This window comes from Lissotriton helveticus, chromosome 7, assembly GCF_964261635.1.
Source record: "Lissotriton helveticus chromosome 7, aLisHel1.1, whole genome shotgun sequence".
Classification (NCBI taxonomy): Eukaryota; Metazoa; Chordata; class Amphibia; order Caudata; family Salamandridae; genus Lissotriton; species Lissotriton helveticus.
In genome coordinates, this window is record NC_136068.1 from 534,977,033 (window position 1) to 534,994,260 (window position 17,228).

The window sequence follows — 17,228 nt, forward strand, 5'->3', positions numbered from 1 at the left end:
CAATGAATTGTGGTGAGAACGCATCTGCTCCCACCGATCCCTTAAGGAGCTTTTCCACATACAGTTCCATCCTGCCCGTGTCTGTGGACTCCGGAATTCCAGTGACGCGTATGTTGTTGCGTCTACTACGGGCTTCCAATTCCTCGTTCTTGGCTGCTATGATTCGCAGGAGGTTATCCATACGGGCAAGTTGTGAGGTATGGGATAATGTGAGGTCATCATTGTCAGAGATCCGCTGCTCCGTTGCTGTGATCCGCTCCTCATGCTGGTCAACCTTGTGTACCAGGGCGTCCATCCTGGAGGACATCTTGTCTACTTTCTCCACTACTGTGGCAAAGCCCTGTCTCATTTCTTGAAACAGGTGATGTAGGTCTAGTTCCCTAGGAGGAGAAGTAGTGGGAGCGGGGGAGCCGGCACTGGGCCCCGGCTCAGTAGGAGTTGTCTTTGACCTCCTTTTCGCACTTTCAAAGGTGATTTTCGTCTGGCGGTTCTCAGGGCGCACCATCTTGCCTACGCGACTTTCGCCTCACTCCACTGCCAGACCCGCCAAATCTGTTGTGGGTGCCCCCTAGCCAGTTATGGCGTCGCGCGAGTATTCAAGCCGCTATTCGTAGGGTCCCTCAAATGCGTCAAGACGAGAGTTCCCCTTCGTGGAGAGGGTCTCCGCTATTCCAAGTAAGTTTGCGAGTCAGAGCGTTCAGCCCGGTATCGAGCACTAGGTCAGCAGTAATGCTCAAGGGCCACCCACGAGGCACAATCAAGGATGTTCAGCGAACGTTGGTATTTGGTGTGGACATCCCCTTGTTAGCCCGCCTCAAATAATTCCACGTGTAGACAACACCTCTGTGTTAACGGTGTATGGCCGTGGGGATCAATCTCAACATGGGGGATAGTCTGTGGTGAGACTCCGTCCACAGGGATAGAGTGGTGGCTGGCAAGGTCGCGAACCGTGAGCCCGGGCAGCTAGGCGGCGTCGCTTCCCCAGGGCAAAGTAGTGCCCGCCACCAGCCGATTAAGCAAGCAGAGATGTCCGGAGCCCAGGAGCAGTATACGCGCCCCAGTGAATGGCGCGGTGGGCCATAATATAGCGGGTCCTACCCGCCTCCCAGCAAGACTCTACGCCGCGATTGTAGCCAGCGGCAGGCGTCTCCCGCGGCCCCTAAGTCCCACGCAGTGACAATGGCAGGAAGTCCGTCCTCCAGTCAGGCCCCAGGGTCCGGTCAGCAGTGTCGGCCACTCGCCTCGCGTGAGGGTCTGAGGCAGCCTCCTCGTCTGGCCCACTGGGTGCACAGGGTGTCCGGACGAAGCTGGGAGTCAGCGGGAGGAAAGCAGGCAGTGCAGCAATGGGATCGGGTCCAGGAGGCGACGATCGGATCGGGACTTGGGTCCGCTCCAGACACCGCAGGAGAGCCGAGCAGGAGAGGCCCACCGCCTCGTGGCAAGCACCGGACTTGCGTGCCAGCCCGCAGCCAGTCCCCTCACCCTCTCGAGCTCCGAGGGCACCGCCGGTCAGATTCACCAGGCCGATTTCTCAGCCCCAGACACAGCAAATGTCCTGAGGCTCGGGTCGATTACAGAGGAACACTTGCCGCTTTGATTAAGCTATTTTAGTGGGACATCAGTCCTCAGTAGTATAGGATAGCTGCAGGATCAAAGCTCCAGGGAACGGGAGCCACAGAGCTAGGCGGCCATTCCGTGTGTGCGCCCTCTAGCGCCCCCCCCACTTGCTGGAAATATAACTGTAAAATATGCATGCTAACATGGTGGAACTTTATTTGTGACAAACATAGAATTTCTACTGTTTCAACTTATTCAATACCTCCAAAAACTCAAGTCTGACTTACTTTGGTTAACCTTTACTACTTTCCTATCTACACACTCATCCTTACACTAATACCTAATTATCTTTCTTCTTTCCCTTTTCTTCGTTTCCTCTACCCCCTTCCCTCCCATTTCTTTTGCTTCTTTCTCTTTACTTTTTTTCTTTCTTTCTTTCTTTTTCTTTCTCTTTCTTTCTTTCTTTCTTTCTTTCTTTCTTCTCAAAAATTATATATAACTAATAATAAATAGGTATCTAGATTTTCTTCTTTTAATTCCAGGCATAAGGTTGTATTTTACTCGTTATATTTCTCTTTTTAAAATGTTATTTCTCTTCCTTATGATGCTTGTAAAACTTGGTACTTTCTCATTTACTCAATAAAAATGATTTACCTCAAACAGGGGGGACCAAATTCTAGTGTTTCGTTTTTAACTGACAAAATAGATTGTCAATTCAGGTATTTAAGAGTTGTCTATTGAAGGTCTCTGCTGATACAAAGCCCCAGACTTTTAATACAAATCTTTAGAACATCTGCGGTGCAAGGGGAACTGTCAAGAACGAGTATGATAGTAAATGTTAAGAATAATAAAAATAGAATGCAGACAATCTCACCTGACAGGAGTCCTTTCCTCCTCTTGCAGAGCCTGCACATATCATGGTGTCCTGAACAATGGTGGTGGTACTTGACACACCCGAATTGACGTGGTACATTGTGTCACAGCTCTGGGCGTTGATCAGCGGCAACTCAACTTCCTGGAGGGTTTGCGGGAATGGAAGTGGCACTGTTTATCAGAAAGTAAAAAACATTAGGAGTTGACATGAATACGTTAATTAATACTGAATACTACCTCCCATAAAGCAGTTATTAATGGTAACCATTTGACACACTTCACCACATTTATAATTCTCTTAAGAGACATACCAAGCTCTTTTGTAAAGCCTGAACTGGATGGCCTGAGTGCTCAAACTGTGAGGAAGACCAGGCACTCAGGTCCTTAATGAGCTCAGCATAGATGAACCCTTGGGCCTTTTTTTGCTGACAATTTGACTGAGTCTCCTGGAGAAACTGTAGACTGGTTGAGTTTGGAGTCAACACAGCACTAATCGATAAACTGCTAAAGGCAATATTTTCAAAGAGGGTTTCCATATGGTTACAAAAGGTCCTCTGACCATGAAGATTATTCTATGCAATTCCTACTACGCATGTACATTTCTATAATAAATGTTTTTTCAATTAATACATTGTAATTAAAATTGAAACCATATATTTGCATCTATCAGTAAGCTTGTTTTTTTAAGAATTACGTTGTACTAATATGCCACCTGCCAACTGCAAATGAACTGTCTTATCCATAAATAAATACATTATAGACAGAACATCCCACATACATTCAACACTGCTCTGTCCTTCCCCATAATGCCTATCTTGTTGGTCTCTCAACTGCACTTCCCAAGAGGACACACCAAGCACAGACATGCACAACACTCTGCATATGGCCCACCTCTAATCACCAGGCAAAAGGGCACGTAACCTGCTGAAGACATGCATAAACATCTAGGGTCAAATTTATGAAAGGGGCTGTGTCCCACTTGCATCACGCAACGTGGTGCAAGTGAGACACAAAACCAAAATGTGATTTATGAAGCCACACAAGGCCACCTTGTGTAGCCCTGAGTGGCTTCATAGATCTGGAGTAACGCAACGCAACACAAATCACTGCGTTGTGATACTGAGCACTGGGGAGGCATTCCATGGGCGTTGCATGGGTGTTCCCATGCAACTCTCATAGTTTTTGACGCATTCCAGATTTACCAAAAGTGGTAGACCTGGGAATGCACCAAAAAGATACGCCTTCTATGGGGAGGGGTAACAAGGAGAAATATCTTTATTTTTCCTTGTTAATTCTCCTTTCTATGGATGCTGCATTCTGCATCACACATAGAATGAGGAATATGTCTCCCAGGATTATTAGGTTCCTGCGTTGGCGCTAGGGAGCCAAAACGGCACCAGGGCAGGGACAAAGGCAGGAATGCACGGTATTCTTGTACATGCAGCACATTCCTTCCCTTTCCCTTCCAGCCAACACAGCAAGGTGACTTGCTGCGCAACATTTTTTCATAAATACGGCCCCTGGTAAATGCCCTCTCGCGGACCTTTTACACATCAAAATAACACACCAAGAGCTCATTGAACATGACGTTCATCTAGGCCAAATAGCTACTTTTCATCATGTCAAGGGTAAGTAAGAACAAAATACAAATATATAGTCAAAATAGTGTAGTCCTTTCACCTTTTACAGTTTTTTTGACAAACTGATTTTTTAGTTGAGAACAACTCACTACAACACAAATGATCCATGAACGTCACAGCATAGTAAACACATACATAATCAACTAAGCAAGAACTGTAATCCAAAATGATCCCACCATTTCCCCCAAATCTTATGATGTTTATTGAGGTAGTCCGCGATGCGTAAATGGGCTCCTCCATAGCCATACACCAAGCCTCTAAGGCCAGAGCAGTGGCCGAGTTCCAGTTACTGGGAATATACCTTTTGGCTAACAATTTCCGAATTTTCACAAGGTCACGGTCACACCGCTTCTCACTAGGATCCTATAGAAGACCCAGGAGCGCTATGTGAGATGAACACTTCACTGGCTGACCCAATACACAACCAGAACCCCAAAAACTAAGGCTCATTAGCGATTGAGCAGCCTCATCATTGCAGCGAGGTCAAGCACATGATGGGAGCCAACCCACCCTCCAGAGCTGCAAAGGGGTAAAGAAATTCACTCGTATCATGTGGAGCCTTGAGTATATTGCAAGTCTCTTGGTGCCATGAGTGACTCCCTCCATTCCATATCATCTAGGTTGTCGGCCCAGTATACCCAACGCACCCACAGAGGGGAGAATAGCTTTAGGTAATTGAGAACCAGGGATCTGTGAATACCAGGAAATACCGGCCTGCCCCAGGGGGCACATAAGCACCCTAGCTCTGAGTGGACTAAACTTGGGTGCCTCCTTAATGGACGTACAATGCGAGAGCAAGGTGTGACGGAGCTGCAGTAATTTGTAAAACTGTAACCGGTGTGGCTGGAAGTCATTTTTCAGTTCCAGAAAGGACCGCATATGACACCCTTGCCACACATCACCTAGTCAAGAAATACCAATAAGGTCCCCAATAATTGACCACCTGGCAAAGCCAGTTGCCTCTCCAGAGGGGGAAGGAGGGGTCTGGAATGTAAGTCTCCCATCCCAGCCAGTGTATTCCAGTGCAGACTGCCACACCTCAAATGCCACCATTGAGGTTGGGGGGTGACGAGGGGCAGGTGAGTCATATAGTCGGTCCATGATGGTCTCCCACGTTATACATTTTCAGCCTGTAAGACCGGTCAGTTCGGCTGCCATGGAGCCACTCATTCAGGACCACAAGTTGGGAGGTCCAGTAGTGTAATGCTACAGGCATTTATACATTGTGAGATCACGTATTGACAATTGACTCCCTTTTACTCTAACTACATCTGTGATTACGGTTTCATCTTGTGTCTGTCTGACCCTGTCTTTCAGCTACGAACACAGGCAGGCTCAGGTTACTTGCACACTTACAGATTGTTTATGTTTCTCACTTCACTGAGCGAGAAAGATAAGCTGTTAGAACAGATGTTTGGGATGCCTACTGTGTCAAAGCATGAGAATGTGAAGAATTCTACCTCAGCTCTCATCGAAGCCAGGCTAGCTCAGTTGAGTGACCTCAGCACAGAGAATGTAGCAAGCACCTACAGTGCAGATGAACGGAAGCGGAGCTTCTAGAAATCTCTCTCCATGTTAGTAAGAGTATAAAGATGAAGACCTCCTGGCGCTTAGATTACCAATCAGCGAGTATCAGAACTGAGATAGGCAACGGTCTAGTCTCTAGGGAACAATCTGGTTTTCAGTTCCTTCCTGAAGCGTGACAAGGTGTTCAGTTGTCTAACCTCCAGAGGTAGTGCATTCCAAAGTCTGGATGCTGTGAAACTGAAAGATCTGCCTCCCATACGGACTTTCTTGACAAGGGGGACACGGACCAGGTTCGCAGAGGAAGAGCGCAGGGATCTGACAGGAGAGTACCATACAAATTTCCTTTGTAGTACTTTAGGCCCAATTTTGTGTATTGCCCTGTAAACAATGCAGAGTGCCTTAAATTGGAATCTTTGCACAACAGGCAGCCAATGTAGGTCCTTAAGGGCCAGGGAGGCCGAGGCGCCACGTGGCAAATTTAATGCCAGCTTAGCCGCCATGATTTGTACTCTTTGTAATTTCTTTGTCAAAGAGGCTGGGGCACCTAGAAGTAGTGCATTACAATAATCTATTCTGCTTAGAACAATACTCCTTACCACTGGAGGTCTAACAATAGTGGGTAAAAATGGGAGTATCTTCTGCTTGCTGTGGCTCTATTGGTGAAATCTGTTACTCGTATCTTTGTCCTGGGTCTGTGTATCCCAGAGAGGGCATGCTGTCATCTAGGGCACGCTGCTCTGTCGCCCACTCCCAAACCACCTTGGAGTGTCCAAAAAGAAGGATTTGGAGGTGTGAATGGCCAGTAGTCTGGCCGGAAAAAGGAGCAAATAATGTAAGTTTGTTTCTCACAGCTTTTGTTTGACTGTCTCAGAAGATTTGCATTACCGTGGCACCAGCCTTGTATAGTCGGGGAAGATGATGATCCGAGAGGACTGGAAACATGTGGAGCCTTTCTTTCTTGCAGCATGGAGGATAACATCCCTGTCTTTTCATTTAAGGATCTTAGTTATAATTGGTTGGTTGAGGGAGCACCCCAGGCGGGGGCGCAGACATTAGCGACCTATGGGCCTTCTCCACAATGAAACAGGGTGATAACTGCCTTCTGGGATCCTGGATACAATACATCTCTTTGGAAATTTGTCGATGGACGTACCCTTGATGCCCTCGGGGAAGCCCACATTGTCCAAATGTTCCATTCTAAAACTTCCACTCAAAGAAAAGGATAGAACAGTCCACAAATAGGACAGGGAGAGAAAAGTGGGGCAATGAAGAGAAACCGGAAAGCAAGTTGTGCACTTGCCAAATACTACAATTGCACAGAGCAGATAACATAACTTCAGTAAGTGTACCAGAAACCGCGTTTGCAGAGTGGTGTAAAAAGGGGTGTGGCCTCGGACCGCCTCTCTGCAACACAGCTCTGTGGCACTTACTGGAGGTACTTGGTGGGCTAGTAGGCCACCAGGGACCCCCAGGATTGAAGGGGACCTAATCCCCCAATTTACAACGTGCCAGGGGGCGGTTTGCACACTTGTTATATCAGGCCCGCCCCCTCCCTTTATCACTGTGCAAACGCGCCCCTTGGTACGTTTTAACTTGGGGCATTAAGTCCCCTTGAATCCTGAGGGTCCTTGGGGGCCAACTAGCCCTCCAGGTACCTCCAGAAAGTGCCAAAGTGCTGAATTGCAGAGAGGTGTTCGGAGGCCATGCCCCTTTTTACACCACGCTGCAAACGCGGCTTCTGGCGCACTGCTGCTCGGAGGATGAAGTCCACTTGTATCCTGAGGTCCTCAGGACACAAGAGGACCTCTATTTAACAAACAACGGAGGGAGAGAGAGAGAAATCAGAAGGGATTCGTTCTCCCTAAGTCTATGTAAATAAACAAACAGAATCCATTCCTTGGGTTAGTTGTATCCTCCACACTGGGGAACAACCTTCTTGTTTTAGGTCCCCTCACACACCAACAGGCCCCTTGGTGTCATGCTTCATCATCGGGGTCATCGTACCCCTCTACGGGGTACGGCGTGCTGCGACCTACGAATACGCTGGAGCACTTAGTGGACTATGTGTGGTGTGAGTGAAGGTTTTTTAAAGTGTATGTGAGTGTTTAAGTGGGGTTTTAGAAATTTGTGAGTGTTAAAAAGGACCTGGCTCGTGGGGTGACTAAAGAATATTTAATGAGCCCCCGGGCTGGTCCTTTTCGGATGCCTTTCTACGACCCCTAGTTCAAGGGACTAACACCTACCTTAAGGACACAAAATCAGTCCTACAACTATTACAAGAACTGACTTTCGATCCGGATAACCAACTACTGCTAAGCCTGGACGTGGAGAGCCTATATTTAAGCCTCCCACATGAGGAAACCATAGCCATCATAGAGGAGGTTTTATACAGTGCCAACTGGAAATACCAAACTCCGAGAGACATGGTGATGGAATGCATTACCTTGGCACTGACCAGAAACTTTTTCGATTATGAGGGGAACCTCTACCTCCAACGCCATGGCACCAGCATGGGCAGCACATTTGCGCCGAGCCAGGCGGGTCTATAGGTACACCATCTGGAGAGCACAAAAATCCTACATACCAGCAACCCATATAGACACCACATAAACACGTGGAGAAGGTACATCTACGATGTGCTTGTGATATGGCATGGTAACGAGGATACTGTATCAGAGTTCATGGTTTGGTTAAACCAACAGAACCGTTTTCTTAGGTTCACCCATACAGTGTCAAGAGAGACACTGGTATTCCTCGACCTAAACATCTTCCCAAAGAATGGGAAATTGTGTACCACCACCCACTTCAAACCAACGGCGAGGAAGAAGGTTGTTCCCCAGTGTGGAGGATACAACTAACCCAAGGAATGGATTCTGTTTGTTTATTCACAAGAGGACCTCATCGCCCCACCAGCAGTGCATCAGAAGCTGCGTTTGCAGAGTGGTGTAAAAAGAACAGAGGTTTCTCTTGGGGGCGTGCAAGGAGATTCAGTCGTTGAGGTATAGGGGTCCAGTGTTTTGGAAGGCCTTATAGGCGTGCATGAGCAGCTTGAAAGTTATTCTTCTTTCAACAGGGAGCCAGTGGAGGTCGCGGAGGTGTTGGATGTTTTGGTTGTGCCGTGGGATATCGAGGATTAGTCTGGCTGCGATGTTGTGGATGGTCTCGAGTTTGAATAGGAGTTATTTGTTGATTCTGGTGTATTGTGAAACTGTGATGATCCAGGGTATGATCCAGAACAAGACAATGCAGTTCTACTGTTTATTTATTTAATTTTCTATATCTTTTTCATGTAGTGTAACTTAATCAAGATAACAAAAACATCAGGAGTAAAAAAAAGGGAAGGGACAGGTATAATAGTGTAAGGGATATGGTAAACGAACGGGTTAAGCATTACGGACAAGGTAATAATTAAAAGGAGGAAGGGGTTACAGGCAGGAGGTGTAACTCCCCCTTTAAACATTAAAAGAATCATGGTACTATTAATACAAGTATTGGCAATTCCAATAGGTCTCGCCTATAAGACCTTTGCTAATGCATTTTAGCCATGCTGTAGAGTAGAGCATCGAGGCTTCTGTGCATTGCTAAAAAATAAATAAAAAAAATAATATGCAATCAGGCGGCTACCACACACTTTTGTAGACGAAATGGGCCAGTACATAAAAAAAAATAGCACAAAAGCGATATTTTTAAACATAGCACAAACACATTCTTAAAAAGTGGATGAGCGGGTTTCAGGAGCGAATAGGCAGACACGGAGATAAAAAGATGAAGGCAGGCAGGCCAGTAGCAATATGGCGGGTGGGGAGAAGCAGCTAAAGGGAGAGAAACCAAACAGAAAAGTGCAGGTGGGGAAAGAGAAGCATATGGGCAGAAAGAGTGAGTGGCGGAGCACACACAGAAGATAGATGGGAAACACATGCACCCTTATGCTGTGCTTAAACAAAAAGAAAAAAGTAATTCCCTAAAAGCGAGCAGATGAAGCAGAGAAGCCAGCTAATTACACAGATGTATATAGGCTGTGCTCTATAGGAGAGTGAAACACAAGATTACCAAACAACCTTCAAATTGGAAGCAGTCAAATGAGACAAGAAAGCCAACAAATGGTAAGCAATGGGCTGGCAGGTTCCAATCCCCTGTATCTACTTGCTAAACCAACATTATGTATTTTGCTACCAGACAGCTTGCACTGTCTGGTAGACTCAATCTAAAAATGTGTAGAATTAAATAAAACGTTCGTAGAAAGGAGAACACTGCCATCTACAGGCTAGAACGAAAACAAATATTAGCTCAAGCCAATTATGTTCATTCATCCAATGTAAATGCAGAGATAGGATTAAATATACAGGCCTGTTTAATCTCCTCTGGTTTAATCATAGGATATTAATCCTAGAGTAATTCTTGGTCTCAAAATAAACAGATGGAGCCTGGGATCTGGCCATTGCACTTAAAAAAAATTATATTTATTATACACACCCACTAACACATTGGTATATCTCCAACTGGAGATATAAACACACAATACACGTCAATACTTCAACTGTAAGCAGGTAAGTAGCACACATACACAGTAGTCTCCAGTGGGGGAGCCCAGACCATATACTAAATAAGTGGAATGGAAACTGCTACCGAAGTCAGAACTTGGACCAATGGACTTAGAAGAGCTGTGGATGCAAGGAACCACCCAAGCTGTGTACTCAGGAACACCACAGAGGCTGTGTGCAGAGAGGAAACACAGCCACTTACTCAATGCAAGTCAATGGGAATGACGCTGTGGCCGTTTTAAAGAAGAAGGACCCTTCCCAGTGGACCCTGAAGAAACCCAGTGGAAGACAGAAGGTTGGAAAGTCACCCCACCTGTGGATACCACAGAAACCAGGATACCTACACCAGGGAAGTGAGGTGCATAGGTGCGAAGTGACATCGGAAACCGCTGTAGACCACAATGGAGGACTTCAGGGAAGATACAGCTGGAGGAGTCTTTGAAAGTGTCCGGTGGAATCGATGGGTGGATTCTAGATGAGAAGATCCTGCAAGCAGATGGGACAGAATCTATGCCACTTGGAGGGGACCAGGAGGCACAGAAGCAATACTTACTGATGTTTGATACTTCAGGAGAGGTGCCGGTGCCCTTGTCGGTGTAGATGTGAAGACCAGGCGACGATGTGGAAGACCAGGAGCCGTTCACTAGCTGTCCTACGTTGGGAGTCAAGAACCAGGGGGGTCTGTATCTGGCAGGAACCCCAACAAGGCTTGGCAGCAGCAACAGAAATGGCAAACAAAGAAGGTGCAGGGTTGGGACCAGCAAGGTCCACGGGACTCACCAAGTGCAGGAGAGTCAGAGTAGGCCTGAGCAAGCAGTGGAGCCCACTGAAGCCACATAAGACCCCCAAGAGGACCCACAGGCCAGCGGCACAGGAGTCGCACGAGGACCTCGAGCAGCTCATCAAAGATGCAGGCCAACAGTGCAGAGGATGCGGTGAGGACAAAGATCATGGTAAGATAAGATGCTGGAGGCTGGAGCTTCTTGCAACCCGAAGATCTCTGGAGTGCAAAGCCAACAAGCCTTTACAATGGCAAGTCGACGCAGTATTCCAGCGGTTCCAACGAGGGATACTGGCCTCAAACTTGCTGAGAGGACAGATCAGGCCTGAGAGAGTTGCAGAACCACCCCCTGTGTTGCTGGGCATTTTGAAGTCCATGGGCTGACAGGAGAAGCAGAACAGTCAGCTTCTTTGAGGTGTCTACAAATGCAGGGGAGTGACTCCTTCACTCCAAGTGAGATTACTTCGGGTGTCCTTGATGCCCACAGGGCTAGAACATAACCTGACTGGAGCACAGACACAGATGATGAAGAAAGACTTACAGAATGACGAGACCAAGAGAAGCAGGAGACTTCCTGGATGCAGTCTCGGTTACTGGCGAAGTTGAATGAAATCCAAGTGTTCAGACGGTATAAGAGTGACATAGTTTCAGGATTGAGTCTGTTCCCATGACGAATCTGGAGAGCCACCCACAAGTAAGCCCTTAAGTACCCTAGGGAAAGGGTTGGACAGACTCGGGGTCCCATCCAGCGGAGGTGCTGGACAGAGGGAGGATACTCCCATGTCCTAGTTTGTCCAATTTGGTGCCAGAGCAGGAGCCAAGGGCTCCCTGAACTGGCTCAAACTGGAGTATGCAAGAAGGTCACCAAATGTGCCCCTCAAAGCAGTCTGGTGGCGCTAGCAAGCACCCCACCCCAGCCCAATACAATAAGTCCTGTCTGGGAGGTGGTCACACCTCCCTGTGACAGGAAACATATTGTTCTACCTTTCCCTGCTTAAGCTCATCTCAGCAGCAGAAGGGCAGAATGGTGTCTGGGGTCTGTAGAAGCACTAGCTTTCTGTTAGACCCTGAAAGCCTGGTACTGGGAATACAGAGGGTACCGTAGGGGAGCCCCCTCAGTACATGGGATCCTGCATCCAACACTGGAATCGGTGTTGAAGTAGGATTCCAACATGTTTGATACCAAACATGACTGGTTTTGGTGCAGCCAATATATAGTTAGACATCTAAAAATGACTGATGTCCACTTTATGTATTAAAATAGCTGACCACTTACAAATCCTAGAGAATCGACTCCTGGGTTTGTAGGGGTGTCCTGCTCATGCAGGGGCACCCTCACACTTATAACCAAGCACCCTGCCCTCAGGACTGAAGAGCCTGCCATAGGGGTGCCTTATAGGTTTTAAGTGCAGTGACCTCAGATATAAGGAAACATATCTGTAGTGAGAGGTGCAAGCACCAACTCTCACAGGCTGCAATGGCAGGCCTGGAGTCACAGTTTATGTGGTCCCTCATGGGTGGCATAATATATGCTGCAGCCCATGGGAGACCCCTGGTGTACCCATGTCTTGGGTACCTCCGTACCGGGAAACATCCTTTACAACGCAACTTTTACCACGCAATGCCTTTACGACGCAACTATTACAACGCATGTCATTACAACGCATTGCGCTGGGGGGCTCTCTAGGATAGGGAATAGATTTCATTTACTATCCAGCACCATCCCTACTATCCACGGGGACTGGAGTTGGAATAATAAATTAAACTATTCACTATCCAGCACCCCTAAGCGCTATGCGTTGTAACAGCATGCGTTGTAAAAACTGCGTTGTAAAGGCATGCGTGGTAAAAGCATGCGTTGTAATGTCATACATCCCTCAGTACCATATACTAGGGGCTTATAAGGGTACACCAGTAGCCACTTGGGAATGTACCAACGTACTTACCATAGTCAAATTTAGGGAGAAAGCACAGTGACTGAGGTCCTGATCAATAGGATCCCAGTCAGACTAGTCAAAAACACAGCAACACCAGGCAAAAAGTGGGGTAACATGCTAAAAGGATCCTACCCTCCTACAATTACCAACTTCCAATCCCTCAGGGTAGGCAGCTCAGGGTTCCCCAATAGCATGCAATGTCTTGTTTTGCTACTACCATGCCCAAGTTGCCAAAAACGAGTTTACTCCTGGGTACGTCTACTCTTGTGGGTACACATAATAGGACAAATATGAGGTCCATCGCTAGGTTGACACCCAGTACCTTATTTAGTTCCTCCACTATATTGTGCCAGTATGAACTGATCTCTGGGCATGGACATATTGTGTGTATGAAGGATCCTGCCACATCGCCACATGTCAAGCAGTTGGGTGTAGCAGCCCTACCAAATGTATGAAGGTGGGCCCTAGCATAGTACACTCTGTGGAGGACTTTAAATTGAATAAGTCGCAGGCGGGATTTGATTGCCAACTCTCTTGGGTGCATCAGGGCCACCTCCCAGTCTATGGATTTTAGTTCACCCACCTCTTCTTTCTTGGTTTCTTTCAGTTCGGTCAGGGTATCAGGGATGTTATTTAGGATAGTCTTAGAGGTCCATGATATTGCATTCTCAGATAACTGCCCTTGAAGGAACCTCCCCTCTAGTGGGGCATAATCCTAGAGGTCTTCTACTATTCTTTCTGCTTGCCTGGCATGTTGCAAATGCAGGTATTTAAAATATTGGGCATTGTGTAGATGGTATTCCCTCTGCAGGTGGCCTAAGGGAAGCAGTGTACCCTCTTCAATAGGTTCTCCCAATTTGGAGATGCCAACTATGTTGCACTTCCTAAAGCCCTTCAACTTTCCAGATTCTTTTAATCGTGTTCCTATCCACTGGGGCATCACCGGTGACAATCTCTTGTTCCATTTTACTAACCTTTCCACACGGCGATGGTCACCTGAGTCGCAGTCAACAAGCTACGTGACCCCAAACCCCGTATATGTAATGTAGATACAAACTCACCCGAAATTGGGTCCTCTCTAGCGCACCTGTTGAGTTGGTATCCCCAGTCGGTGACCACAATTAAGTGTGCATCCCAATAATAGGCCCAGATGTTGGGGAGGTAAATAACCTTGTTATATTGGTTCATTTGAAGTGTTCCCAGTGCCACCCTAGGATGTCTCCCATTCCAAAATAGTGTTCGGGTTTCACTGTCGATCCTAGTAAACACATCATCGGGCATCTTACAATAGGTGTTTTGAAGGACATATAGGAATTTTGGGAGTGACACCATCTTGTACATAGCCACCTATCCTAATATTAATGGCAGTGTTTTCCATCTTTCTACGTCCTCATCAAAATCATGACTTACCCTACGAATCCAAACTAGTTTTAATGTTAGAGGTCACGTACATAACCAAATATTTAAATCCCCGCCTGTCAATACGCAGCTTTCCTGGACAGCTCTGTTCGTTAAGGGGACCATCCGCATGGTATAGACTGGACTTGTCCCAAATAATTTGGTAAGCTGCATGTGGCCCATAACTGTCAAATATCAGGAATATGGCCTGGAGTGACACAGTTAGTCTGGATACATATAGAAGGATATGATCTGCACATAACAATATGTGTTCACCACCAAGGTCTTCCTCCGCTAGTATAAATCGCTCTACGCTTGGGTGGGACCTGACTATGATTGCCAGGGTCTTTAATATTAGGGCTAAATAAAGGGGTGGTAGTGGGCATCCTTGTCTTGTGCCCCACTCTATGGGTATTTCAGTAGACATCTCATTGTTCACTCTGACTCTAGCAACCAGGTTGTTATAGAGTATGTCAACCCAGTCAATAAAGTTGGGGCCATACCCAAACTTTACCAATACTTGCCTCAGGAAGGGCCAATGTACAGCATCAAATAACAGGATTATATGGGGGGGGGTCTTTCCTATGTCGGACTGCCTGAATCCAGTTGTATAATTGGTGGAGATTAAATCTAGTAGACCTTTTTGGCATGAAGCCCAATTGATCTAGATTTATTAGATCACTGAAGACTGTTATCAGTCTGTTAGTCAATATAGTGGATAGTATTTTGGTCTCAGTGTTAAAGAGCAAAATCAGTCAGTAAGAGCTGCATTGCATCTCTGGACTACCTGGTTTGTGAATCACTACAATAGTGGCACTACTGAGGTCCAAAGGGAGAGTTTCTGTAGCTTCACCAAACATCTTAAGTTGGTGTGGACCAAGGATCCAACTTTCAGCCTATAAACCATTAGGGCCTGGGGTTTTCTCAGTCTTTAATTGACTAATGGCGGTTAAGACGTCTGATAATACAACCTCTCCCTCTAGAGTATGCCTTTCATCTCCCAACAAAGTGGGGACCGTGACCTCCACGTATTTCTCTATTTGGGTAGCATCTGCTAAAGGCTGCACCTTATAGTAGGCTGCATAATATCTTGAAAACTGATTGCAATGTATTGGGTGCGGTAAGGGTGTCCCCATCTTCTCCTACGATCTCGCAACCCATCTACCCTCAGCTGCCATCCGACCCAGCCAGGCTGACAGCCACCCCGCTTTATCCCTATTGTCGTACACACGGTGTTGGTGGGACAGGATCATGGCCCTGGTTTCTTGCTGTGCCAATGACTGGTATTCTCTACATACTAGTGCAATCTTACACAGGACAGTGGGATTGACAGCACACCTTAAAATGTCTGAACCCAGCTTTACTGTTACAAAACGATTAACCCTGGGCATAGGACTATGCTACACTCATGTAGTTTGCGTAGTTTGAGCTACTACGTGTTACGCGAATTGCACGTAGCACTGTGCAAACACGCATAGAGGGCATTTTTTGCTTGCTCAACGTCAAGTTGGCGACCGCGAGCTAGCAAAATCAACATCCCGGCGAGACTTTTCCCTCGTTCGCGATCAGCAACATCAAGTTGCCGAAAGCGAGCGTGGAAAATATACCTCCTGTCGAGATTCTCAACGCGGGGAGGTCAGGTTTCTCATTGCTAGTGGTCGCGTATGCTCGCAACCGCTCGCGAGGAGAAACTACCAGTCCGCGTTGAGAAAGCTGCCACTTGAGTACAAATCTACTTGAGCGGCAGAAAACGACCGCTTGCACTGCGCAAGATGCCGTTTGCAATAATTGCACAGTGCGGACAAGCATCCAGCACTGAGCAATCAGTGCGAACAGCATTTTCCCTACCGCCCTACGCAGTCCACGTAGCTACGCATAGCTTGCGTAGTGCGAAGTGCACTTTGCGTAGCTACGTGTAGAGCAACTACGCCTAGGGTTAAAAACTAAACTGAACTGGGGTATATAAGTTATTACATTACGTTTTGTATATAGTGAATGTTGGTCTCAGAACTCCTCTTACTATGTTTGGCTTTGCCTACTTCGTTTTCAGAACAAACCTTTCTAAACTGTGAGGATTAAGCTAGTGAAATTAACTGATATTGCGTTTTAACCTGATACAAGATTTAAATTTGTCACCAAATACGCATTCTGCTTCATCGGACTGTCTCTTCCAGGAAACTGTGCTTGTTCTAGTTTAACTTATGGAATTATACTGTTAAGTGTTGGTTTGTGGGCAAAGTCTTGTTACCACACATGCCAATTCTGAGTTTTATAGAAAACTCTGCTTGCCCACAATTTACTGAGGGCAAATGACTGCTAAATACAGGGCAATTCAGAAAATTGTACATTAAAAGCTGAAATCATCATCTTATGCCCTACTTTTAATGGCAATGCTCAGAATAGGCAGAATTTATGGAATTCTGAACCCAAAGGTATCAGATTTTATCAATTGCAATACATCCTATAATAACATAATTAGGCCCCAAAAGTTTGTCCTTTATGCTATAAGATCTAGTATTCCTTAAAAGTGGAAAAGCTGCTACAGCTTCATATTTCAGATTAGAGTTCACAGGCATAGTTTTGCAAAGCAGCCATGTGGATGTCAGTGCACACCTTCATTACAACGTCACTGCCTGGTTTCTGTACACTTATTTTACAGCGGTAATGAAACTAGGGCACTCATTCATGGGGGTTTGGCGTAGGACAGTGCAGCAAGTCAGCTTGCTGTGCTGTCCTATGTCAAAGTGAAAGGGCAGGAATGCACTGCATTTATGCAATAAGGTGCATTTCTGTCCTTTCACCATGCGCTGGTGCCGTTTCAACAGCCTAGTGTCTACGCAGGAACCCTTGCACCATGGTGCAAGTATGCCTGTGTTGCATGCAGGATTGTTTTTTTGCAGGAAGCAGCACCTTCCTGCACAAAAACAATCCTAAGAGGCATTTTCTTCTTTCTGTGTGCTGCAGAATGCAACAC

The 17,228-nt window shown here is 46.5% G+C and overlaps 1 protein-coding gene across 1 annotated transcript in view; it reads right to left on the bottom strand.

Moving 5' to 3' along the window:
* Positions 1-17,228, bottom strand: part of LOC144769151 (transmembrane protease serine 9-like) — a 1,211,004-nt gene that overhangs the window by 39,705 nt on the left and 1,154,071 nt on the right. The window contains exon 20 of the mRNA XM_078653156.1: positions 2,432-2,601. Within this exon, the coding sequence (XP_078509282.1) occupies positions 2,432-2,601 (170 nt within the window). The remainder of the gene's footprint in view (positions 1-2,431; positions 2,602-17,228) is intronic.